The 25,905-nt window shown below is 38.5% G+C and overlaps 1 protein-coding gene across 1 annotated transcript in view; it reads right to left on the bottom strand.

Moving 5' to 3' along the window:
* Positions 1 to 25,905, bottom strand: part of PLBD1 (phospholipase B domain containing 1) — a gene marked incomplete at its 5' end in the record, with an annotated part of 82,661 nt that overhangs the window by 29,451 nt on the left and 27,305 nt on the right. The window contains 4 exons of the mRNA XM_027856458.1: positions 6,503 to 6,647; positions 12,176 to 12,316; positions 17,885 to 18,023; positions 21,225 to 21,308. Of these exons, the coding sequence (XP_027712259.1) occupies positions 6,503 to 6,647; positions 12,176 to 12,316; positions 17,885 to 18,023; positions 21,225 to 21,308 (509 nt within the window). The remainder of the gene's footprint in view (positions 1 to 6,502; positions 6,648 to 12,175; positions 12,317 to 17,884; positions 18,024 to 21,224; positions 21,309 to 25,905) is intronic.

Here is a 25,905-nt window from a genome sequence, read left to right as displayed (position 1 = left end):
AATGAGTGGGAAGTGAGGAAATCAAGTCAATAAGTGTAGACTTATTATAGGAATTTGGCTTTGAAAGGGAAAAGATTTAAGCTGATAGTTTGACGGAACGGCAAGATCAATTAAAGACCTTTTTAGTATGAAACAAAGAAGCAGAGCCAGAAGAACAGAGCAGTGATGCACAAAAATCCAGCTGGGTTATTATTATTTGTGATGTTATGAACAAGAGAAGCAACAAAGATAGAGAACTGAGGATCAACCTGTATTCCAGTCCTACTTGTGACACATACTGGCTATGTGAAGATGGACAAGGAACTTAACCCAGCAATATTCCAGAGAGCTCTTTCAGATTATAAGTTACATATCAGGTCCAGACCTGATTTTTTCTAGGAAGCTTTCATTTTGGAAATCCCTGATACCAAAGAAATCTAGTCTCCTAAGACCCTCTCAAGAAAAAAAAAATTAAAAGATAGCAAGTTAATAGTTATTGGTGTGACTATTATTATTATTATTATTATTATTATTATTATTATATAAAAGCCCAGGCTCCTGCAATTGATCCTAACTCCTGGGGTTTGGTCCTCCTTAATATTTGAGGCTCAGAGCTTTGAGATCTCAAGGCCCTCAGGGGAGTCTCAGGAAAGAATGTTAGGGACCTTGGAGCCCCTGAGTGTCTGGGCTGTTCCAATCTGAACTTTGCCAAGCTGCACTGGACACTGTTGCTCTCCTGGGCTTCCAACATACCCTACTAGAAATTTCCAACCATTGAGGACCAGCCCTGGAGTCTGGAAGCCCTGAGTTCAAATCTGGCCTCAGACACTTGACACTAGCTGTGTGAGCCTGAGCAAGTCACTTAACCCCAATTGACTCGAAGGGAAAAAAAAAAGAAAGGAAGGAAGGAAAAAAGAAAGAAACAAACAAACAAAGAAACAAAAAAGGAAGGAAGGAAGAAAGAAAGAAATTTCCAACCATGCTGGAACTCTCTTGGAGGAGTCCTACACTCTTGTTGCCTCTGGACACAGAGTCCTGAAGGCCAAATGTGTCTCTGGCCCAGTTCTGGTTACAACGTGAAGCTATAGGTTTGTTTGCCTGTGCTGGGCCTGGCTTTGCTAGAGATTGCCTTTCCTGCAATTTGTGGGGCTTCTGGCTGACTTTCTACAGTTATGAGGTTGAAGCAGTCACTGTAGTTTCTCAATGTATTTCTTGACCAGTATTTGAGACAGTGCAAATTTCAGGTTTTTACTGGAGTGAGTCTGTCTCCACCTTGGCCAACTCCCACTATTTATCTCTGCTTTATGGGATTATTGTTTATAAGCATCCATGATCCATAAAGTTTTACAAACAAGTTTATATTCTAAACAGTGTTGCCTTTGGCTGCCATCTCTCACTGCTTGCTAAGTAAATCAAATATTTGTAGTCACCCAGGCTCTCAATCTTAGTGTCATCCTCCACACCTCAGTTCTCTCTCACCCCCCTCCAATAGCCAGTTCTATCACTTCTACCTTCATAACATCTCTCATTATACGTCCCCTTCTGTCCTTTGACACAACTACCACCCCGGCCCAGGCTCTCATCACCTCATGATTATAATAGCCTTCTGGTTGGCTGGCCTGCCGTCTCTTCCCTTCCAGACCATTTTCTACTCAGCTGTCAAACTGGTCATGGTACCATGTCACCTCATTATTCAGTAAACCCCTGTGGCTCCCTATTACCTCCAGAATCAAATATAAAATCCTCTCTTTGTCCTCTAATGCCCTTTGTAAGTTGGCCCCTTCTCACCTTTCCAGTTATCTTACACCTTCTCTCCACCATGTGCTTACTCTGTGATCCAGTGTGATCTGTCTCCTTGCTATTCCTCACAGACACTCCATTTCCTGAACTTGGGCATTTTCACTGGCTGTTTCCCTGGCTTCCTTTAAGTCTCAGTTAAAATCCCATCTTCTACAAGAAGTGTTTTTCTTTTTTTCTTTCTTTCTTTCGTTCTTTCTTTTTTTTTTTTTTTAGGCAATTGGGGTTAAGTGACTTGCCAAGGGTTACACAACTAGTAAGTGTCAAGTGTTTGGTCTGAGACTGGATTTGAACTCCGGTCCTCCTGACTTCAGGGCCAGTGCTCTATCCACTGCACCACCTACCTGCCCCCAACAAGTCTTTTTCAGTCCCCCTTAATTCTAGTGATTTCCTTCTGTTGATTATTTCCAATTTATCCAGTATATATTTTGGTTATACAAAGTTGTTTACATGTTGGTTCCCCCATCAGACTGTGAGTTCCTTGAGAAAAGAGGCCATTTTTTTTTTTACCTTTCTTTGTATGCCAAGCACTTAGCATAGTGCCTAGCATATAGTAGGCACATAATAAATGCTTGTTTGGCTCACTATGGTGCCTTTTGGAATTGTTTAGTCTTCTACTGTGACAATATTATTTATGCAGTTAAACTGCATTATTGTAATTGATGTCAATATTATTTCTGGTGTCCATTTTCCATTGCTGAGTACTTGTATAAATATTTCTGGATTGTGTTGTTTCGATTGTTCACTATGTATTTTTCTCATTATTTTTCTTGCTTTTGATTAATTCTGATCTTTGCCCCAACAAGTTGGTGGTCTAACTCTACACAAACAGCTGATTCAGGGATAACTCCAGGGCTGTGCTGGTAAATGTTTGATAATTGGCTCTCCAGAAAAAAGGAAATGTCTGCTTTAGACAGTTTTAAGCTTAATCTTCATTTTAACAGTTTCTCTATCACTTTCTTAAGTCTAGGAAATTAACAAAATAATAAATCAAACCCTGAATTGTAGCATTTGCTGATTTTGAGGTACAAATGCTCACAATGAAAATTTCATAGTCAGCTGTCACTAGTTAGTTCAAGCTGGCTCCAACACATCCTTAGATAACTCCTATTTCAATAAAAAGCATTTTCTTAACTATTGAAAGTCTATTTCATTTCTTATGATGCTTTTTTGGTGCTTATTATGGCCAGTGCATACCAATTCTTTCTTCCAAATGAACTGTTCTTGATACAATGTGAAGTCTATAAATCTTTGGCTTCCACAAAGTCTTACTCTGATGTCACATCATGGCACAGTGACCCATGTTTCTTGAAGGCTATGCAAAGTGAAGCATAAGCACTCACAGGTTCTACCATGTTAGAAAGGCTTTGAATATGGCCTAGGGAATGTTCCGAGTCTGCTTTCCAACACAGGCTGATTTGTCACCAGTAGGTGATGGTGATGACATCTTTTGGGCATCGCAACCCATGAAACAAAGAAAAATACAAAATGGCCCTCAGCTCTGGGTGGCCCCCTTCTGCTTCTACAGGGATGGTGTTATATGAAGAGACGGTGCTAAGAATAACAGTTTTTAAGCATCCACAAACTTTAACTTGAATTTTGATATTCCAAATGTGAGTTCTTTGTAAAATGGCCTGATCCTTGCTGGAGGAAGTGAATCATATCAAGCTTGATATTCTTGCTATAAGCAAAACCAGAAGAAAGAAGGAGGTAATTACAGGGAAGGATGAATGGTGAATACTTCTTGGGAAGGCGAACACAAGAGGCAGCAGAGTTATTTTAGTGAATGTCCAAACACAATAAGAAGCATCACTTTATGGGCTATCTGGTCATTTCATATTATAGTTCTGGCAAATAAATAATTTGCAAAAAGGTAAACATGAAAATAATTGCAGCTTAATTACAAAATAATGGCAAACATAAGAACTAAATAAGACCTTCTAAATTAAATCAGTATACACTATGATATTCATTGATTTCAATGCAAAGGTTGGAAAATGTAAGGATTGTGAGAAATATACAAAAATACATAGATTAGGACTTGTGAAGCTTGAAAATTTCCACAAGAACACAATAATTACCTTAAGCTTAAAAACAAACAAACCCAGCACTGAAATTGAAAGTCTTCTTTCAATAGAATGTAAGTTCTCTGGGGTCAGAGACTATTTCCTTTTTTTCCTTGTATCCCTAGAGCCTAAGGGGTAAGTAGGTGATGCAGTGGATACAGCACCAGCCCTGGAGTCAGGAAGACCTGAGTTCAAATCTGGCTTCAGACACTTACTAGCTGTGTGACCCTGAGCAAATCATCTAACCCTGTTTGCCTCAGTTTCTCATCTGTAACATGAGCTGGAGAAGGAAATAGCAAACCACGTTGGTATCTCTGCAAAGAAAACTCCAAATGAGGTCATGGAGAATTGGAACACAACTGAAACGACTCAACAACAATGAATTCCCAGGGCCTACTGCATTGTCTGATACATAGCAGATGCTTAATAAATGTTTGCTGATTGATGGATGGATTCTTTGAGTTTTCATTTTGTAACTATTACTGCCAGTCTTCATCTGAATTCAATATACAACACTTTTCCCTTTCAAATATTAACAATTTCAAATTATATCATCTTTGGAAAATGTTTTTTTGGACAAATATGATTGATGCAAATGCAAAATGAGTATCTCTGTTTTTAAAAGTTAGATTCCTCCCTCACGTGGCAGACTTTGAAAAATATTTTTCTATATAGTAAAAATATTAATTCAGAGAATCAGCTAGAAAGGTTCTTATTACAACATCTAGTCCTGTTCCCTCCATATAAAGATGTTAAGCCTGTGTTGTGAGCATTACCATGGAGGCATCAGACGTGGAAAATGACTTTTCTAGAATTCACCAGTTTGGCAAAGTCTTTTTGAACTGGCCTTTGGAGGATTCTATGAAGAGGAAACCAAAAGATCATCTATCTTGTTCATGTCTTACAGGAGGAAGAGTGAGTGGCGAAGCTGATTTCCAGATGCCTGCTCCTCTGCTCCCTTCTTCCTTGACTCTGAGGCCTTGCTCTTTATGATGAGGATTAGTAGCTGAAAAGTGACCCTTTACCCCGGGTGAGAACTGATGGGGTAAATAGGTGATATTGTGGAGCAACTAGACAGAGCTTTGTGTCCTCCTACTTCCCCTACTGCCTGGTAAAGAGGGTGCAAGCCTATCTCTCGGTTAAGTTGGTGGACAATTTCCTCCCGGGCCCTCTTTCCTCTGAGAGAGGTCCAAAGGTTAGGGGATGAAAGCAGACTTTCAGAAAGGTTCCCATTGCAGATAGCTCAGGTAGCAGTTTCCGTGTGGTCATTTGCTCACATTATTTTCATGAATGATGAATCTGTTTCCACACTTTATGTAAAGAATATCAGGTGGTTAACAGATCCTTACTTGGTGTAATTAATGGCCATTAATTACATGTTGGGTAGAATTGGAAAGGAGATTTGGTGCCTCTGAAGAAAGGGTTGAAACAGCTTGGTGACACGGTAGATAAAATGCTAGGCCTGGACTCAGGAAGACCTCAGTTTGAATCTGGCCTGAGACACTTACTAGCTCTGCGACCCTGGGCAAGTCATTAAATGCTGCGTGCCTCAGTTTTCCCATCTGTAAAATGAGGGTGATAACAATAACACCTACTTCACAGGGTTGTCATGAGGATCAAATAAAATAATATTTGTAAAAAGCACTTAGCACAGTGCCTAGCACAGAGTAGACACTGTATAAATACTTATTTCCATCTCCCCATTATTCCTGCTTCAGCCTGAATCCAGGTTGAGAGATGGAGGGAAGGAGTAGACACTGGATTTTCCACAAGTAAGAGAGACAAAGCATAATTATATACTTAGGCAAATACAATTTCATCATAAGAAGGAGAACATATAAGCTGAGGTCATAATTTATACCTAGTCCTAGATCTAATATAGGCAAGCTGTCAAGGCAAATGCAAGCCCAGTTAACTCATGTTGAGGAATGGGGGTGGTGTTTATACTTCATTGGACAACTATATCACAAGTGAGATTGTCCCCATTCAACCCTTACCAAGATGAGAATTCCAAGAGGTTCACATGGTTCCTAAGGGGCAGAGTCAGACTTGGAGCCTTGCCCTCCTAATTTCAGTGCATCGCTGCTCCCATCCCATTGTACTGCCTCAGAGGACACTAATTGGATTACTCATTACTAATTATGATTACTCATACAGGCTTATTTCAATTTCGTCAAATATAATTGACTCGAACCCTTTGATTAGTGGTTTCTTTTTTCTTCTGTGTCTATAATCCTGTATAATAATTATGACGGTTTAGACTGAGGTACTATATGATTCTGAACCATGAAGGATATTCCCTATTTCATATTTACTAAGCCAGGAAAGTAGATTCATAATATTTTTAAAAGCTTTTCAGTGTTTTTGCACTCTCACTGCAATAAATGATTACTGAACCAAATTACTATAACTGACATTTGCAACCAGGAGAACAACCAGTTTTCATGCATTTAGAAGCATTAATCTAAATATATGGATGACCTTTTAGGAGCACTGTTAATATAGTTAGAATTTCTATATTACTCAAAAGGACTAAGATAGTATTTCTTCTTTTAAGAAAAAATCTGTAATTCTAACTTTTCACTAATTTTAGACAGATCTTGCTCTCTTTTCTTCTCTCCAATAATTTTGGATCAGTAAAGCTGATTAAATCTTGTTACCTGGATAACTGCTGAATGAATGACGAGAACTTTTAGTCATTGGATCTTTGATGAAGAAGTCCCAGTGTTTGTATATCCTCAGTGTAGATGCATACACGAACCAGCTTGAGTGAGCAAAAAAAATGTTCTCGAACCCAGGAAGAACCTGTGTGGCCAAAAGCACAGCAAATCAAACAGAAGACTATAGAGAATGAATCAGATTTTTTTCAACAAAGGATGGTTGCAGGTTTTATGTGGAGACAGAAAAACAGAAGAACATACACATCAATGTGTTATTTTCTTGACATTATTTCTTATTTTCCCTGAGAGACTAAGTAACAGTCACCATTTGTGACATTTGTTAATACAGGGTGGCCCAAAAATCTTAGTGCAGTTTTGAGCTCCATACTGCACTAAGACTATGGTTTGCTTAGGAGGCCCAAAACTAATAATTCAGTTTGATCAAAAGAAGCATGGTGGGAAATTAAAAATTAATGCATGAGTGGATATTCATTCTTTCCTTTTTTCCCTGAAGAAAAAAGTAAAGGCAAGATGTAGGTCAATAGCAGTTCACTAATAGGAAGCGCTATGGTTACAAAATACATTACATATATTATCTCATCTACTCTTCAAAAAAAAATCTTAATCTTGTGGATTAAGTTACTTAATCCCCATTTTCAGATGAAGAAAATTAAAGTCAGTAAGGTAAAGTAATTTGTCCAAGGCCTGCAGTCTAGTACCTACAAAATGGCATCCAATAATATTAAAGGTCCAGAAAGGGCACTATCAGTCTATGGGGAGTGGAAGGAGAAAATGTCATGTCATTTCTCTGCTTCAAACTCTTCTGTTTCTTCTTGGCTAGTGAATAAAGTTTCTATACCTTTGCCTGACCTTCAAAGTTCTATATACTCTGGGATCACCTTTCTTATGCCATACTAATCTTCTCCAGGTATTTGATACTCTGGTCAAACTGGGTTATTTATTCATCATGGTCCATACATCCCTGTCTCTCCCAGTTTTTCTATCTCTAATGTTTTTGCTCCCAGTGCTGCTTATACCTAGAATATGGTTCATGCCTTATTTCCTTCCTTTCATCTTCTGAATTCCTATCCATACTTTAAAGTTTCAATTCAAATATTCTTCTTCCAAGAAATTTTCTCTAAACTCTGTTAGTAATAATCTTTCCCTTGTTGAACTACACCTAGATATAGTACTTACAGCTGAACCTTTGCAATGTATTTATTAATAATTACTTTATGTTTATTATGAATAAATGAATTCAATAAATCAATAAATTCAGTTATTCAAATAAATGAATAAATAAAAAGGCATTTTAAAGCACTTACTAGGTGCTTTAAATATAGCTAGATAGTCTCTGCCCTCAAGAAGCTTAAACTCTAATGGAGACGACAACATAAACCAGTCAGTGGTGGTCAAGGAGGAGTGTTATGGTCAAGAATGTCTCAGGAATGGTATCATAAAGCAGTCAATTGACATATATTTTCCAAGGATGGCTGTGTAGATGTGATTACTATTCTCAGGGCTAAAGGTGAGATGGGAAGGGGAAACATGCTACTAGATGGCATAAACATGGCTGCAGAGCAGCAGTGGTGGCAGCAGCATGATGAGTCAGGACAAGGCTTAGTTATGGTGAATGCTAAGCTTGGTATTGTCAATTCCAAGATAGTAGATCAGAGTCCCAAGTCAATTCAATAAGCATTTATATGCCATTGAGCTAGGTGCTAGGAACAGACAGTTGGAGTTTATAATCTAAGGGGATGGACATAGAACAAGTCACTTACCCTCTTCAGGTTTTCATTTCCACATTTGTAAAACAAAGGGGTTAGCCTCAAAGGTTACTTTCAACTCGAAATCTATGATCTTATGAAATAAGTAGGATGTAAGGTAGAATATGCTAAAGTCAAAGGAGGGGATCTATACCAAGTGGTACAGAAAAGATGAAAGAGAGAACTCCCTCCTCCATGAAGACATCTATGTCCTATTGATACCTTGGCTCTATGTTACTACCAAGGACAGTGATCTAAGTGCAGAGAAACTTGATAAAATGTATTTTAAATAATAAGAGTAGCAATGCCAGCACCTATCATGCTTTGAGAGTTTACAAAGTACTTTCTTTACATCAACCTTGTGAGGTAGAGATACAAGTATTATTATCAACCCAGAAATTGACTATTACATATCCACTGAGAGGTAGTGTGGAGGAGCAGGTAGGGCATTGAACCTAGAATTAGGAAGAGAGGAGGTTGAGTTGGGTGACTGATCGTTATTTGCTGCGACAATCTCTGAACCTCAGCCTCCTTGACTATAAGATGAAGAATATCCATAGCATTTAATTACATAGGGTTATTGTGAGGCTCAAATAAGATAATGCACAAAATATTCTTTGCAAACTTTAAAGGTTGTTGTTGTTATTATTAGTTAACAGGTGAGGAAAATTAGGCTCAGAAAAGTTACATAACTTGCCAAAGGTCTTGCAGCTAGTGTCTAAGGTGGCATTTAAACATAGGTCCCCTAATTCCAAATCCAGCAGCATCCACTATGACCCACTTCTCAGAAGAGCTTAATAAATGTTTGTTGAATTGAATTAGGCACATATATTCATTCTTCAATGCTTTAATTATCTATCAGTGTGGATTCCCTTCATTGATACAGATTGCAATATGACTTACTTAACTGTCCCATAGAGTCACTGTGGCCAAAACCCTGCAACCAACCTGGTGATAAACCTCTCCTAACTTCCGACTTTGATGGACTGGTAACCTCATCACAACTCCTTCATGCTTTCTTATTGTGTATGACTCCTGTCCATGTCCTTCCAAGAAGCCATCCAACTTTTTTGAGACCTTCCTCTAGGTCTTTTAATATTGTAAGAATAGAAATGCAGCGTTCAGGTTACATATCTGTTTCCTTCGCTCTTGCTACCTGACTGGCATACATCCTTTTTTGGTCATACTTCTCTTCCAAATGTGGAGAGAAAAATGGAGCCATGAGGACTAAGACTTGTTTTGAGTTTTCAAGCTGTGACACAAGGTTGTTGTTATCCTTTGTCCTTTGTTCTGGAAGGAGACCATGATATCAGGAAGGTGATGCCATGACATATAAGTGAATTGGATTTAAGTGAGGGAGATCTGTGCAAAATCATCAGCCTCACTTTCTCCTCCAGAACCATCTGGGTCCAGCGGCCAGATATAGATAAGGACAACTGGAGATGGCCCAGGATGCAGTGGGAGACCTTGGCCTTTTCAAGCTAAGGTCTTTAACAGATCTCAGTTTGACTGAGGCAACGTCTATTAAGTGATTAAGGCTTATTAAGAAATAAGGCAGAAAATAGCCTCTTTACTAATTAAAAAAAATAATCTGGAGGGGGGAAGACCCTCAGAGTTTCTGGCCAAAACAGAAACAATTGCTATTTACATTCACTCTGAGCCAATCAGGGCCCAAACAATGACCAAGTAGGGCCTATCCTGGGACCTACTGTTGGCCAATAAATGACAAGAGTTATTTGGGGTTGAAGAAAGGTGGGGGAGACTGAACTGAAGCCCCCAATCTTCCCTCCCAGTGACTTGAGTCTGTAGAATGATAGGGTCATAGAGTTAGAGCTGGGAACCATTTTGTCTGACCTCCTTCATTACAGAGAGGACAAAAGCTAAAGGCCAAGAAAGTTAAGTCACTAGCCAAAGGTAACATGGGTAGCTAATTAGTAAAGTTGGGATTTGAATCTAAGTATTCTAAACACAGGTCCAGTGTTATTGCCACTGCACAATGCTGATCTGAGTGTGTACCAAGAATGTTTTTAATATCTCATATTTGTAAAGTACTGATCCTAAGCTATTGCTTTTTCATACAGGGCAGTTTTTGTTTTTTTTGTTTTTTTGCTGAGTTGAACCTACTCAGAGTTCTGTTAGAGTTGCTCTGTCTTAGAGTTCTGAGACAGTTATTCCAAGCTATAATATACTGGAGATGTGGATATCAAAATTGATTAAGGACATATTTAATTTATCTAATTATAGATAGAAGATGAGACTTTAGATACTAACTACAAGATAACCATAAATTACAGAGCAGACCCAAAGTTTGAATTCAGGAAAAGAATAGAGGAGGGAGAATCCAGAAGGAGAAAGAGAGGAGGGAAAAGGGAGGGAGTAAGAGGAGAGGGGAAAAGAGAGAGAGTGAGAGACAGAGAGACAGGCAGGGAGGGAGAGAGGGAGGGAAGAGAAGGGGAGGGAGAACATATGAAATGACAGATTTCACAACTTTTATCATCTACATTTCAAGCTCTGAGTTGTTGTTGAGAAGTCATTCTAATTAAGCAGAGCAGCAGCTTGGGAACAGAAAACCAGAGAAGTCACAAAGCAAATTGACTAGTTTGTCTGAGATTTTGTGCCTAGTGTGGGGTTAGTCAAACATAGCATGGATCTTCTTAGTAGAGCAGTGGAAGCATCTATTCAATACAGAAGCCATGAGGTTTGAGTCATCTGAGGTCCACTTTAAAGAAAATCCCACAAATATGAATTTCAAGCATGTGAGGGGTTAGTCAGTGCTATCTGGCATATAGGAAACATTTATAATACAATACAATGTGTATTTCACTTCTTCCAGGAATAGTCATTTCATTAGTCTAAAAACACTAATACTGGCTATAACCTCTCCACACCTTTGAGATTTGCTGTGGTTGAAAAATAAATCATCTGGTGGCTAACCTTCTGGTGATGAGCCTTTCCAGCCTTAAGTAGGCTAGTCCTTGGATTATATACATAGAGTTAATCCCCAGACTGGGTATATAAAGTCTTTCCAGCTTGGTAGTGATGAGGTTCTTAGACCCCGACTCTAGGACCGTATCTCTCCCCAGCCCAAAGACCCTGTCTCTGACAATAACTCATGAGCAGGCCCCAGTGAGGCAAACTATCTCTCTGTGTTACAAGAACAAGCTGACCTCAGTAGAATTTCCCTTGTAGTCCCCTGTAGTCCCTACACGACTACCTTGTACCAGCAAAACTATCATGTACTGATTCCCACAGTTACCATATAACAATCCAGAGGTCAAGCTTTAGAAGTCAACTCCTGAGGTTATCTTGTTACAGATGTAACAGACCAAAAACACACCCCTTAGAAGGTTCCTCCCCCCACCTTTCACCCCTGTTTCCAGTAGTAAATGATGTCCGTGCCCATGCTACAGAAACTGTATGTTCCTTTAAGAGCTGACCACTCTTTGATTCCGCCCTGCACCACCTAATAGCATACTTGGCACACCAATTCACCGTACTTTTTCTATATAAGCTTTAGCATCCCCCCTCATTAGGTTGCAAGTTCCCTAAGGAGCTCTGCTTGCTTTATTGGCATTATAATAAACTTTTGCCACTTGACTAGAATGTTGCTTAAGTCTTTGAATTCTTTCCAGATGACTCTGCCCTGTACTTAAATAATTTTGGGGCCTCTGCATCCCTAAAAACACATCAGTAGAACCTGACCCTTCACTGTGAAAGCCTTTAACAATCCAGAGTCACCTCCATGTCTTGATAAGGTATCAGAATTATGTTTTAGAGAAGACTGATACATAACATATATTTACATAATTATATTAATTAATGAGAAAAGCTCTCTGCTTCTCTCCCTCCATCTTTATATACATGCATCCATGTACACATACAAAATGGGACAACTGGAGAATCTTACCTTAATAAGAACAGAACAATGACCCATATCATCTGTGACAGAATGATTCTGTGAGACATTGGCTGGAGGGATTAGTGATTGTATTAGGTCCAGTATATCTCCAACCGCATTCAGGAACTGGATCTGGAAAAGAGTCAAGGGCTGGGAAGGAAGAATGAAGATTAACTAGCTTTGATTTCTAGAAACCAGGTAGTCATTGTAATTTATTTTCTGTTCAACTAGAATTTTTCCTTTAGCCACAGGTTTACTAAGTTACCTTGGCTAAGAGTAATGATCAAGTCAACAGAGACTGGCATACACATCTTGTGGAATCAGTCCTAGAACTTAAGAGTTCAGTCCCGCACAGAAGGGACTTAACCACCATGCTTTCTGATGGTATATTAAAGTAACGGAGGTACCTGGCTGACAGTAAAGCAACAGAGGAGAGGCTAATGAGGTTTACTGACTCAAAGGGCAGGAAAAAGAATGACAAACTTCCTGGATGAGTTCTAGTTATTTGGCCTAGATGAACCATATGTCCTGGTACTAAAAGCCCTGGCTAATGTGACTACCGAGCTATTGTCAGTGATTTTTAGAAGACAGTGGAGATGGGGAGATATATCATAGGACAAGAGAAGGGCAACTGTTTTCCCCAAGTAGTTTACTGACTGCTGGCCACCAAGCTTGACTTCAATTCCCAGCAAAGCTCAGGAATGTTAATAACATGGGGGTGGTCAGTGAACATCTCAAAAAAGGAAAAGAAGAAGGAAAAGGTGAGTACAAAGAGCCAGCATGGGTTTATCAGGAACAAATTACTCAGTTTAGTGTAGTAAGTATTTATTCATTTTGGGAGGTTTTTTGTTTGTTTAGAACTGTGATTTCATCTCTGAGATAGCTTGGCAACTCATCTCTAACACTCAAAGTCTTAGAGAGTGGCCTGAGGTGTTCAGAGGTTAAGTAACTTGTCCACTGACAAACAAGTAATTTACCATCAGATATAGGACTTGAACCCAGGTCTTCCTGAGTCCAAGATTGGTGCTCTATCCACTACACTACTCTGTCTCTCGTTAGTTCTATTATTTATTAGTCAAGCCAGGCTAACTAACCCTATATCATTTTTTGACTAGGTAGTCTAGGGCAGAGGTGTCATGAAACTCCCACACACCACCAGAACCAGATTAAAATGCAATTAGGAAATGTTTAACAAAATAAAAATATATTACAACACGGATAATGTTAATTTGTGGTTTTCTAAATCAATCTGTGGCCTGCAGATATTTCTATTTGAGTTTGACACCAGTGCTTAGGGGAATGTTGCAGATGTAGCTTACCTAGATTGATTTTATTTTATTTCATTTCATCTTACTTTATTTTAAAAATTGTGCCTCTCCAGCTTGCCAAGGCTTCAAGTTCTATGGCCGTTCCCACTACTGACGGGCATGGGAGCTCTGATGTGCTCCATTTCTGATATGAGCCAGTTCAGCCCTTCTCAGGCAGCCCAATAGCCCACCTCTTAGAGGCTCACCATATTGGGGGCAGACTCAATGCTGACACTCTATTGGCTTGTCATGCTGTAGCTCAGAACTCTTGAGTTCAAATAATCCACTAGCCGCAGCCTCCCCAGGAGCATGGGGACATTTTAGCATAGCATCTGATGAAATCTCATGTTATTCTTGTGGAAAAGATGAATTAAGAGAGCTATATGACCATATAGTTAGGTGGTTTCAGAATGTATTGAAAGGTTGGATTCCCAAAAGTCATTAATGGTTTAATAACCATTTTGCAGGAGTCTTCCCATGGAGCATCTCAGGGATCTGTGGTTGGCCCCGTGCTATTTAATATTTTTATCAGTTACTTGGTTAAAGGCACTCAAGGAATGCTTACTAGATTGGCACCTAACACAAAACTGGTTAACAAAATCAGAATTCAAAGGGGTGTTGACAGGGTAAAAAAATTGGGCAGAATTGAATAAGATATCATTTTACAGGGGTAAATGTAAAGTCACACACCTGAGTTAAAAAAAAATCAACTCTACAAGGTGAGAGGACATGGAAAGAGGAGTTAATTTGAAAAAGATCAGGGGTTTTAGACAGGGAAAGAGAGTAAGTATTTTTATGTCAGTAGGCATTGTGATAAGTATTTTACAAATATCTCATTTGATCCTCACTACAATACTGCAAAGTAGTTGCTGTTATCATCCCCATTTTACAGTTGAGGAAACTGAGGCAAACAGGTTAAGACTTAAGGTTGCTAGGATCACACAGCTAGTAAGTATGCAAGGCTGGATTTGAACATAGATCTTCTTGACTCCAGGCTCAGCACTCTATTCATTTTATCACCTAGCTGTCTTTGAGCAGACTGTAAGCTCACTTATGAGTCAACAGTGTAAGGTTATCTACAAACATGACGACTCCTCATCCAAAACAAAATGGATCCCATCATCCCCTCAAGATATCATCCTGTATCTCTCTTCCCATTCACAAGCAAAGTCCTGGGGAGAGGGGTACAGGTATTGTCTCTACTTCCCCTTCTCTCACTTTGTAACTCCTTGTAAACAGCCTTCCAACCTCCTCACTCACTGGACTTTGATTGCTCCCCGTAAAGTTGTCAGTGATCTCTTAATCACCAAATCCAGTGACCTTTTCTCAGTCCTTATTCTTCTGGACCTCTTTGAAGCAAATGACACTCTGACTACCCTTCCCTCCTAGATACCTAATTTCCTCTCTGGGTTTTCCTAACACTGTTCTCTCTTGGTTCTTTTGAGAGGCAATTCAAAACAGAGCAAACAGAGGGTTGGATTTGGATTGGAGTCCCGAAATTTGAATGCCAGCTCTGCCACTTACTGCCTGGATGACCTTTTATGGCTCGTGTCGTCTCTCTGAGCCTCAGTGTCCTCATTGGTAAAATGAAGACCTCAAAGACTGCTAAGGTCTGACTACTCAATCTCCTTTGTTATATCATCATCCATGGTCTGCCCACTAACTCTAGGTACACCTACAGCTACTGTCCTAAGCCTTCTTGTCTTTTCTTCTACACTCTCTTGCTTGGTGGTCTCCTTGGCTTCCGTGGATTTAACAATTAGCTCTCCTCAAAAACTCTTAGAACTATATTCTTTTTTTTTTTTTTTTTTTGGCAATTGGGGTTAAGTGACTTGCCCAGGGTCACACAGCTAATAAGTGTCAAGTGTTTGGTCTAAGGCCGCATTTGAACTCAGGTTCTCCTGACTTTAGGGCCGGTGCTCTATCCACTGCGCCACCTAGCTGCCCCAGAATTATATTCTAACACTACTTTCTCCCACGTCCCAATCCTGCATCACCAACTGCCTATCAAATATTTTGAATTGGATGTCTTGTAGGTACCTCAAACTCAAAACAAAACTCATTGTCTTTCCTCTCAAACCCACCCTGCTTCCTAACTTCCATATTTCTGTTGAGAGTATCACCATCCTTCCAGTATCCCAGGTTCACAACCTCATAGTTTTCCTTGACATTTCACTTTTACTTACCTCCCATATCCAAATGGTTGGCAAGTCCTCTTGGTTCCAACCCTACCACAACTCTCACATCTACTCCCTGATCACATCACTGTTGCAAAATGTCAATATATCAAAATGTTCATTTTCTTATGCTTATATAAGATTCTACCCCTTTCTCAGATGAATACCTTTAATGAAGGAGGCAGAAAAAGCATGTACGTGTGAGAAACAAAGAAAAACACTTTAGGAGAACAGACAGTTCTGTGAAGACCTAAAAGCATCCCCTTACTGAGACAAAAGTATTGCTTGATGACAGCAGTTCATTATTTCTCAGCAGCTAATTTTCATGGCTTTTTTTTTTAAGACTTAAAAGTTTATCATTGGATTATAGGAAAATTGTATATTGACTATTTTTGTCTTATCTGACAGGAAGGTGGATTTGGGGTTTCTCAACCTAAGTTAGAAGTGGATAACATAGGAGGAGGCCATGATTTTTTTAGGGAGGAGAGCAGCTAACTAGAAATGGACAGGCTCTGCTGCTGAAGTGAGAGTTGATCTAATTAAATGAGGTTCTGATGCTGGGAGATGACTGGGATAAGCAGAATTCTCTGTTGTTTGAAGAGCTGACTGAGGTAAGGTGAGAGAGAGAGAGAGAGAGAGGGAGGGAGAGAGAGAGACAGAGACAGAGACAGAGGGAGAGGGAGAGGGAGAGAGAGAGAGAGAGAGAGAGATAGAGATCCCTTACCTATTGCTCTTTACTGCCTTCTGTGGCTTGGGAGATAGAAGCCTCTCAAAACCCAGATAGTAGACCTGAAGAGTTTCATAAACTCTGACTTAAGCAAAATGTTTTTCACTGAAAGCATATAACACGACCTCAGAACCCAGACAATGCTTAAAGGGTGCTGTTTTGCTGAAAGAGCTAAATGCTTCTTCAATACAGAACAGCAGAGAAACAGCAGAGCTGAGAGGCATAGAAGATGAAGACTTTGCAGACTGTTAACACTAAAGAGACGTAGGACATGAGTTATGTTATGAGTTGCCCCAGGCACATACATGGGACTGCCTATTCATATGCCTTACTCCTTTCCAAAGATACTACATGCACCGGGTAAAGAACGTGATCTAGGTTTATGGGGGAGGAAGGGGGTTCATGACTATTATTGCCTTGCTTTCTAGTACTAAATGTTGTATTCTAAGAGTTAAGGCAGAAAAAAAAGTTAATGGAATCATCTTGGTTGTTTTATTTAAATGTGAAGCACATGGGACGGTGGGGGGAGGGGAGGGGGACATGGGAGCTTCAGTTTTGAGAAGTAGATTTATATCTTCCCATCACAAGGATTGCCCCCAGGTAACCCTGTTGGAAAACGAGTTATATCCCCTTGATTACACTTCCCACCCCACTTGGGGAACCACCCAAGCTGCCAGGGTAAGTGTAGGTAGAGTAAGCAAGTCAGTTACAGTTTAGGAAGACAAAGCCTGGAGAAAGTTGGGGGTGTTGGGGTGGGGAGAAGGAGGAGTTGATGCCATATACCACACTGAAATTTTGGCTTTCACTTTTAGGAAGCTACAGTAATTCTTTCATATGGTGAAAGCACCATAAATTATTTTGTAAGTACTAAATGGTCACCTAGTAACCTAAGAAAGTTGATGCAACTTCCAAAATGGCATAGGTGTTAGTAGCTTGGGACAGAATATACACTCAGTTGGTGAGGGGTAAAGGATATGAGGGAAGAAGAAGATGGAGGCTTTGAGACATCAATGTGTGGTCAATATGAGGGAAATTCTGAGAATGGTGTGAAGGCAGAGAGAAATAGTGGGGTGGGGAGTGGCAGGGGGGGCGGTAGTACAAACTCACCAAGCTTCCTATTTTGCCTAATTATTCATGCTAACTATGGGCTAAGCTCTGTTTGTTTGTTTGTTTTGGTGGGTTTTTTTTTGTTTTGTTTTGTTTTTGTTTTTTGTTTTTTTCTTTGGTGTTAAAGGACTTCAAGTGTTACCCAAACTATTTAAATTTGATGCCCTGGGCCAAAGACCTACTCATCCTTAGTTAGTTAAGGTTCTACAAAAAGCTCATGTGGGTTGGAGAGTAAGGAGAGGGAGATTTACATATTGTAGGAGAATCTGCAACAATAAGCTCAAAACTCTAGTACTACATGGTTTAATGAATACTAATATGGTCTTACGTGGCTTAACCATACTGTAGGTCTCTGCTCCATGCAAAACAGATTCTAAGTACAGTTCCTTAGAGCTCTTACCTTTTTCTGGGCTAATTTTGCCTTCTCTGCAGCTCCAAAATACAACCCATCAAGCTGTGAAAAAACATAGCCTGCGTGTCTCCAAAATGGATTCTTCTTGTTCTTACAGACCTGCTGTCGGGCCCAATCATCTTGCTTCCTAGATGAAAACCAAACTGGTTTTAGATAAAGCAAAGCAAAATTCAATAAAGGAATCAAGAATCACCCATTCAGATGTTACAATGCTAACCTTACTGTTACATTCTTTGAAAATAGATGGAGCTTCAAAAAAAAAAAAAAAAGGCTGTGATTCAAGACAAATCCTAGAAAGGCTTTTAAATTCCTTTCTAGCTGTATTGCCTCAGTTTGGGTTCCTGCCATTATGAATGAATAAATGACTGGTTGGGGTGCTAGGCACTGGGGACACAGATACAAAAGTGAGACTGTCTCTAGCCAGGGAAGGGTGTTTTGGTCTGGGATGGAACAACAAAGCAGTTGATCAACATGATTTTTCCAGAGGCAACATAATATAATGTTCTTCCTAGTTGGTGTAGTTAGTGGTCATAATATCATAGGATCATAGAATTGGAGCTGGAAGGAAATTAGTGGATTATCTACTATCAACCATTTACCAAAGGTTTAGTTCAAAGAAACAAATAGAATCAGTTTCTCCCTTAACTGAAGGTTTGTCCTAAGACAAACAGAATGGGGTCTCCTTTAACCAAGGGTTTGTTCGAGAACAAACACAACAGGGTTCACCTTACCAAAGGTTTGAACAAGGAACAAACAGAATCAGGCTGTACATGTGCTATAATGTGCTAATTTACTCTCATTAAAACAGAGAAGCATGCATGATGAAGTCAGAAAATAATTCTGAACTCAGAGGTAAGCAAGCTGAAGGAGACCCTTCATACACTTAGAGCAATCCCAACTCAGGATGCCTGTGTCAACCCAAAATTATAGTCTCTGTATGTGTTCACCATAATATGAGAAAGGAATTTCTTAACAGGATAGATTGTAAATACAGTAAGATAAGAGAATGTCAAGGTGTCAACTGAAATTATAGATCAGGAAGTCTGTTTCTTTTACCATTAATATGACACAATATAACACAAGAAAAGTCCCATTATTCAAGATAGTATCTGGTTCAAGGTGCCTTGTCCTTAGCAGTCATAAACAGAAGAATGACCCCGTTCAGCTTCATCCCGCCTTGTTGTTGCTGACACAGGAAGAGGCATTTTGGGTTCACTCAGAGAGCAAAGCAAAGCATGTCTGTTATGCCAGAGCACACAAAGCATTATGGTAGGCTAAGCTGAGAGCGGGCCAAAAATGTCTTTCTCCTGATTGGCCAATCCAGGTTTTAGGCCTTTCTCAGGTGATGGGAAATCCCAAAATGGTTTGGGGAGGGGTTCACACTATCAACTCTTTCATTTTATGGATAAGCTAATTGTGGCCAAGAGGAGTTAAGTGACCGGCCAACGGTCATGCAGGTGGCTTAAGCTGTGTACCTAAATGTGTGGATGAAAGCATGATTGTTAGACAATGTGGGCATATACATGTAAGCTCCTTGAGGGCAGGGGCATTCTTACTTTTGTATTTATATTTCTAACACCTAGAACATAGTTGGTGCTAAATTAAAGCTTACTCATTGATTGTGCATGGAGAACTGAGAAAGTCAGGTATAAACTATACAAAATAGTTAAGTGCTTTTCAAATAAAAACATATACGCAAACATGTGAATGTGTAAATGTAGGAAGTATAAGAAACTCTTGGTATGATGATTCCCTCTACCAATGGATCAATTACTGCGTAAGGAATGTAGAAGTTAAGTGACTTACTCAAATGTCAGAGGCAGGATAAACATATTATAACAAATAAATCTGTTAACTTCACTTTTTGTATATAAATTATTAGAGAAATTAAACTGAATAACTGGATACTGTGTCTGGAAGAAATAATTCATGAGTTCTCTCATTCTCAGTGCTGACAAAGAACTCCTTTAAAGTCATGAATTGCATCATAATAATAATAATAGCAACTAGCACCTACTATATGCCAAACACTGTGCTAAGTGCTTTACAAATATCTCATTTTATCCTCACAACAACCTAGGTGGTATGTGCTATTATCACCTCCATTTTACAGATGAGGAACCTGGGGCAGGCAAAGGGTAATTTGTCTGGAGTCACACAGCTAGCAAGTATCTAAGGCTGGATTTTGAACTCAGGTCTTCACTTCAGGCCAAGCACTCTATCCATTGTGCTGCCTAGCTGCTTCAAATTCTAGATTTTTGTCCTCACTTCAAGCAGTGTAATGTAGAGGAATGAGCACTTTATTGTCAGAAGATCTGGGTTCAAATCATGGCTCTGTCATTCAATTTAACTTATCTGAGCCTCAGTTTCCTCATCTATAAAATGAGAGGGTTAAAACAGATGATCTCTGAGGTCCCTTCAAATTGTAAATCTATGAGGTCCTATGATTCATAGTCACCTGCCCATAAACTGAAGACTCCAATATCCTCCTCTTTTTGAAAATAGATATTACATTTACCCATTCCAAGGCCTTCCCCTGTCCTATTCTTTGTGAATTTCCAAAGATCACATATTTTACTAGTTCTTTCAGCTGGTATCTTGGAATCAACTGAGGGCATCCACTGTTACTATCTCCTCTATTACCTTGAAGCAAAAAACTCTAAGAATTTGATTCTGTCATTATCTGTTATTAACCTATCATTTACTCTGAGCAATGGTCCTAACCCTCCTTTCTTTGATCTTCCTCTTACTTCCAGCAATAACATTTTGTTGTCTTTAGGCTCAGCTCAGTATGAGTTTTAATTCTCCTGACAGACTATTTCCTTGGGTTGTCCTCTTCTATATACATCTCTCCTTACCCTCCCTCTCTCTCTCTCCCTCTAGCTCTCCCTCCATCCCTCCCTCCCTCTCTCTCTCTCTCTCTCTTTCTCTCTCCTTCCCTCTCTCTCTCTCCCTCTCTCTCTCTTCTTCTTCTTCTCTGAAATTATTTCTGTTCCTATCTTAAGAATTTTATGATAGAGAGCTGCCTGACCATACCAAATTTCTCCATAGACTTTTAGTTCATGGGATTTTAGTTTATCCTTTCTCTGAATCCTCAAGACATAAAAACAACTACAGAGGTCAGCTAGAGAGAGGGGAAAGATTTGTAATGGTTTTTCTTTTTCTTGTCTCAGTGGGTGGGAGACAGGGAGAGGGAATTTGGAGCTGAAAATAAAATTGAATTAGAGAGAAGTGAAAGGGTATGGGTACAAGGAAAAACTTTTTTTATTAAAGGTTCAGCTCCTGAATTATCAAAATTTAAATCAGAAAAGTAAACACTTATACATACACTAGGAAGTCCTTCACTTTTTCAAAGACACCAGGTTTCTTAATCAACTGTGGAAACAGGTTTTCGAAATGGTAATACATGTGCCTGAAAGAAAAGGTGGAAATATTACTTTAAAAAAAAACAACTCTGTCTCTGTTGATTATAAAAACACAGACTAGCCAGTATCATCTACTTTGCAAATCAGTTATGTTCTTTATTCAAGAGTAGCATTTGAATATCAACTACCTCTAGTAATGCAATGCATAAGACTGCTCTGAATTTCAGGTCAAATTCAGATGCAGTTAATGTGATTTCAGGATCAGGTCTGGGACTGATGTATTTTTGGCCTACCTTTTAGAAATTCAAATTTCCCTGAGTTGGCACTTTCATACAGTGGACAAATAAAGACATAATTTGATTTCCATGAGGTTTTGCATCATCATAATTTTTCAGATTGTAACCTTGAGGGCAAATGCTGTTGCTTTCTTTAAAAAAAAAAGTTTTATTGATACACTTTATTTTACTTCATTGTCATTCCTCAATGATCCAAACACACATAGACACTGACACAGACACGAATAAAGACAGACAGGCACACAAACCTTCCTTTGCACCAAATAAATATATGCAAATAAAACAAATAAACATATTGGCCATGTCTGGAAATGTATGTCCAATTCTGCATCTGAGTCCATCATTTCTCTGGCCAAGGAATGGGATGCATGCTTCACCATCAGTATTCTGTATATCACTACTAGGCTTTTCAGAGTTGTGAAGTCTTTATGTTTTTTCCATTAAAAAAAAAATTTTAGACTCAAATACTAAAACTTCAATACACAATAAAGAAAAGAAAAAACATATTATAAACTTAAATACTCAAACTTAAATATAAAATAAGAAAAGGAAAAAAAGTATGTCACGTGCATAGCAGAACATAAGAGAAGATTCAAAATGTACAGCAATAAAGTTCCATTTCAAGAAATGGAAAATATATAATATATACTATATAATAAATATACTATATATACAATATGACACTATATATACTATATAATAAATACTACACATTTTCTTTGCTTCCTTGTAAGTTTTCTTTTGTTTTTTGCTGTGCACTTTTTACTTTGTTCTTTTTCCCCCTCCCTCTCCCCCCAAGTCTTTAAAAAAAACTTTTTAAAGTTTTTTTGTAAGAAACAGCAACTTATTGATATCTTTTACATCATCGATTTTCCCCCTGAAACCTTTCCTCCTTCTCTCCCAGAGAACCAGCCCATATAACAAAGAATTTTTTAAAAAAGAAAAATAATAGGAGATAAGTTTTAAAGTTTTTTTTAAGAAACACCAACTTATTGATATCTTTTACATCATAGAATTTCCCCCTGAAATCTTTCCTCCTTCTCTCCCAGAGAACCAGCCCTTATAACAAGGAATTAAAAAAAAAAAGAATAGGAGAAAATTTTAGCAAAACCAGCTTCCTGACTCCAGGCACTGCACATACCCACTGGCCATCTAGATTCCCAATGACCACCTTGCTTACTTTACTTTTACAGTAAGTCCAAAGTTCTGAAGTTCACGCAAGTGTTATCATGCTTCTTTCTCTTCACTATATTTGTCATTTTTTATAGCACAGTAATATCACATTACATTCATATTCAATTTGTTTAGCCATTCCAGTTAATGAGCATCTACTTTGTTTCTAGTTCTTTGCAACCACAATGCTCTACTAAAAACATTTTAGTGTCTTTGGAGCCTTTTTTTTCTTAATCACTGACCTCCCTGGGGCACTGCCTAGCAGTGGACTCTCTGGGGCAAAGGGTATGGACATCCTAGTCACTTTATTTGCATAATTCCAATTTGCGTTCCAGAATGAGTATACACACAGCTTCACCAACAATACATTAATGTCTTTCTACAGTTCTTCCAACATTGACTATTCCCACCTTTATCAATTTGCAGAGTGCGAGGTAAAGCTTCAAGCTTATTTTGACTTGTATTTTTTTTACTATTAGTGATTTGAAGCATTCTTTTATATGGTTATTAATAGTTTGCAGTTCTTTTGCTAACTTCATATCATATAGATAACTATGGAAAGGCTTTTGGTTTTATATATTTTTATTGGTTGCCTATATTTCGGATAGTTTTGTTTAGTTGTTTTTCAGTTGTATCTGATTCTTCATAACCCCATTTGTGGTTTTCCTGGCAAAGATACTGGACTGGTTTGCTATTTCCTTCTCCAGCATATTTTACAGACAAGGAAACTGAGGCAAGTTAAGTGACTTGCCCAGGTTCACACAGTTAGTAAGTGTCTAAGGCTGGATTTGACCTCAAGTCCCCCTGACTCGAGGCCCAGCCACTATGCCATCTACATGCCCCTATATTTTAGATACCATTCCATTGTCTGAGAAATCTGATACCAAGATTTCCCCCAGTCAACTATTTCCCTTCTTATCATACAAGAATTAATTTTGTTTGAGCAAAAACTTTTTAAATTTCATGCAATCAAAATTGCCTCTATTCCTATTGGTAAAGAATTATTCAACACAGTTTATACAATATAAATGATTATTTCACTTCTAATTTTTTATGTTATGGTCTTTAATATTCAGATTGTGTATCCATTTTGAATTTATTGTAGAATATGGTACAAGGCCTAATAAGTCTAAGCCTAAATTCTGCCAGACTGCTTTCCAGTTTTCCCTGTAGTTCTTATGACATAGGGAGTTCTTTTCTAAGTAATTTATATCTTTAGGTTTCTCAAACACTAGGTTCTTGCTTTCAATTTTTTCTGATTCTTGATTTTTCTAAGATGTTCTTTTTTCTATGTTTTAACCAATAGAAAATATTTTTTACTAATAGTTTTAGGTCTGCAACTGCTATTCCCCCTTCATTTCTACTCCTTCCTTAATATTTCCCTTTATATTCTAGCTGTGTTGTTCCTCTAAATAGATTTTATTATTATTTTGCCTAGATCTGGAAAATATTCCTTTGGTAGTTTGAATGGTATAGCTCTAAATTTGTAAATTATCTTAGGAAACATCATCTTCTTTATATTATATTGATACAACTCATCCATGAGCACCAAGTTTTCTCCCTAGATATTTAAGTCATTCTTTATTTCTCTAAAGAGAGTTTTGTAATTATAGCTATATAAGTTTAAAGTGTGTCTTGGTAGATCGATTCCTAGATACTTTATGCATTTTGTAGTTATTTTGAATGAGACTACCCTTCCTAATGTTTCCTGCTGGATTATGTTATTGTTACGTAGAAATGTTGTTGATTTTTGTGAGTTTATCTTAAAGTTTTTACTGGTCACAATTCATCTACAGTTTCGTATTAGTTGAGCAACTATTTTTCTCTCGTGTCCTCCACAAACTCAGTCACTTTCTACTCCCTGATTCGTTTTATTTTAAAGGTCAATGTCTTCTCATACATTCCCAATACCCTTGAGGAAGAGTAAACTTCATGTTCTTCTCCTTCACTACCTTGATTATTCTTTTTGTTAAAAATGAAAGGATATCAATTTTGCCCAATTAGAAGAAACAGGACTGAAGATAGAACCATGGGGAAAATAGACTAAAGGAAAGAAGACAGTAGTTTCCAAGTGTGACATTAAGAAAGAATAGCAGAAGTGTACATTTAGAAAGTAGAGTCTGAGGAATACAGTACAGTACAGTCAGGTCTAAAGAAGTTCCATCCACTGTTGGCTTTGATATGGCTGTAGGTTTTGAAAGGCTAACTGAGGACCCACAAAATCCAATGATCAACTTTAGTCCTGGCTTTGCCCCTTTTCTTTCCATAATGCTCAAAGGCATATCCTTTTCCTCTGCTCCCCGAGTCAACCCCAGTTACCCTTCTCAGGGATGGATGGATCTGTTATCTCATCCATGCAAGTATCCCCTCCAAAAGGACAGATCTCAATTCATCCATCCATTTTCATTCTGTGGAATTTTCCCATAAAGCCTTCACAGTAGGTCCATCTAACATACTGGGAATTGTCTATATATCTTTGTTATGGCTGGGTTATCCATCATTCTGGCTTCTCACCTTACCATTCCACCAAAACTGCTCTCTCCAAAGTTACCAATGATCTCTAAGTTGCCAAATACAATGGTTTTTCTCAATCTTCATTCCCATTTGACCCTATTGATCACTCTCTTCTCCTTGATACAGTCTTCTCACTAGGATTTTGAGACACTATGCTCTCCTGGTTCTCCTCCTACCTATCTGACCACTCCTCCGTCTCCTTTGCTGGATCCTCCTCTAGATCACACCTTGTAACCACTGGTGTTCCTCACAGTTCTATCCTGAGCCCTCTTCTCTTCTTTTTTCTTTTTTGGAGAATTGGGTTCAATTTTGTTCAACAACCTTGTTTTGCTAATTCAACAAGTGAGAACCAAAAAAACTAACTCATTTCAACAATTGAGCATCTATAATATGCCAGGCACCTTGTGCTAAGACCTGGGAATTCAAAGGTAAAACTAAAACAGTCCTTCCCCTCACAGAAGTTATAATCTTCAATGGCATCCAGGCTAAAATTCAAATCTAGGATTTTGCAGGAGTTAGTAGGGTACTATACTATAGTAATTGATCACTGATACGTAGTGTGTCATTCTAAACTCTGGTCCCTACCTAGAGAAAATAAATTCATTTAAAGTTATCTAAATTGAGTTCCTCATTCTGACCATATAGAGGGCTTTTTAAAAAA

The sequence above is a fragment of the Vombatus ursinus genome, unplaced genomic scaffold (assembly GCF_900497805.2).
Source record: "Vombatus ursinus unplaced genomic scaffold, bare-nosed wombat genome assembly UNPS02011431.1, whole genome shotgun sequence".
NCBI classification, from domain to species: domain Eukaryota; kingdom Metazoa; phylum Chordata; class Mammalia; order Diprotodontia; family Vombatidae; genus Vombatus; species Vombatus ursinus.
This window is presented reverse-complemented; position numbering and strand designations above follow the sequence as displayed.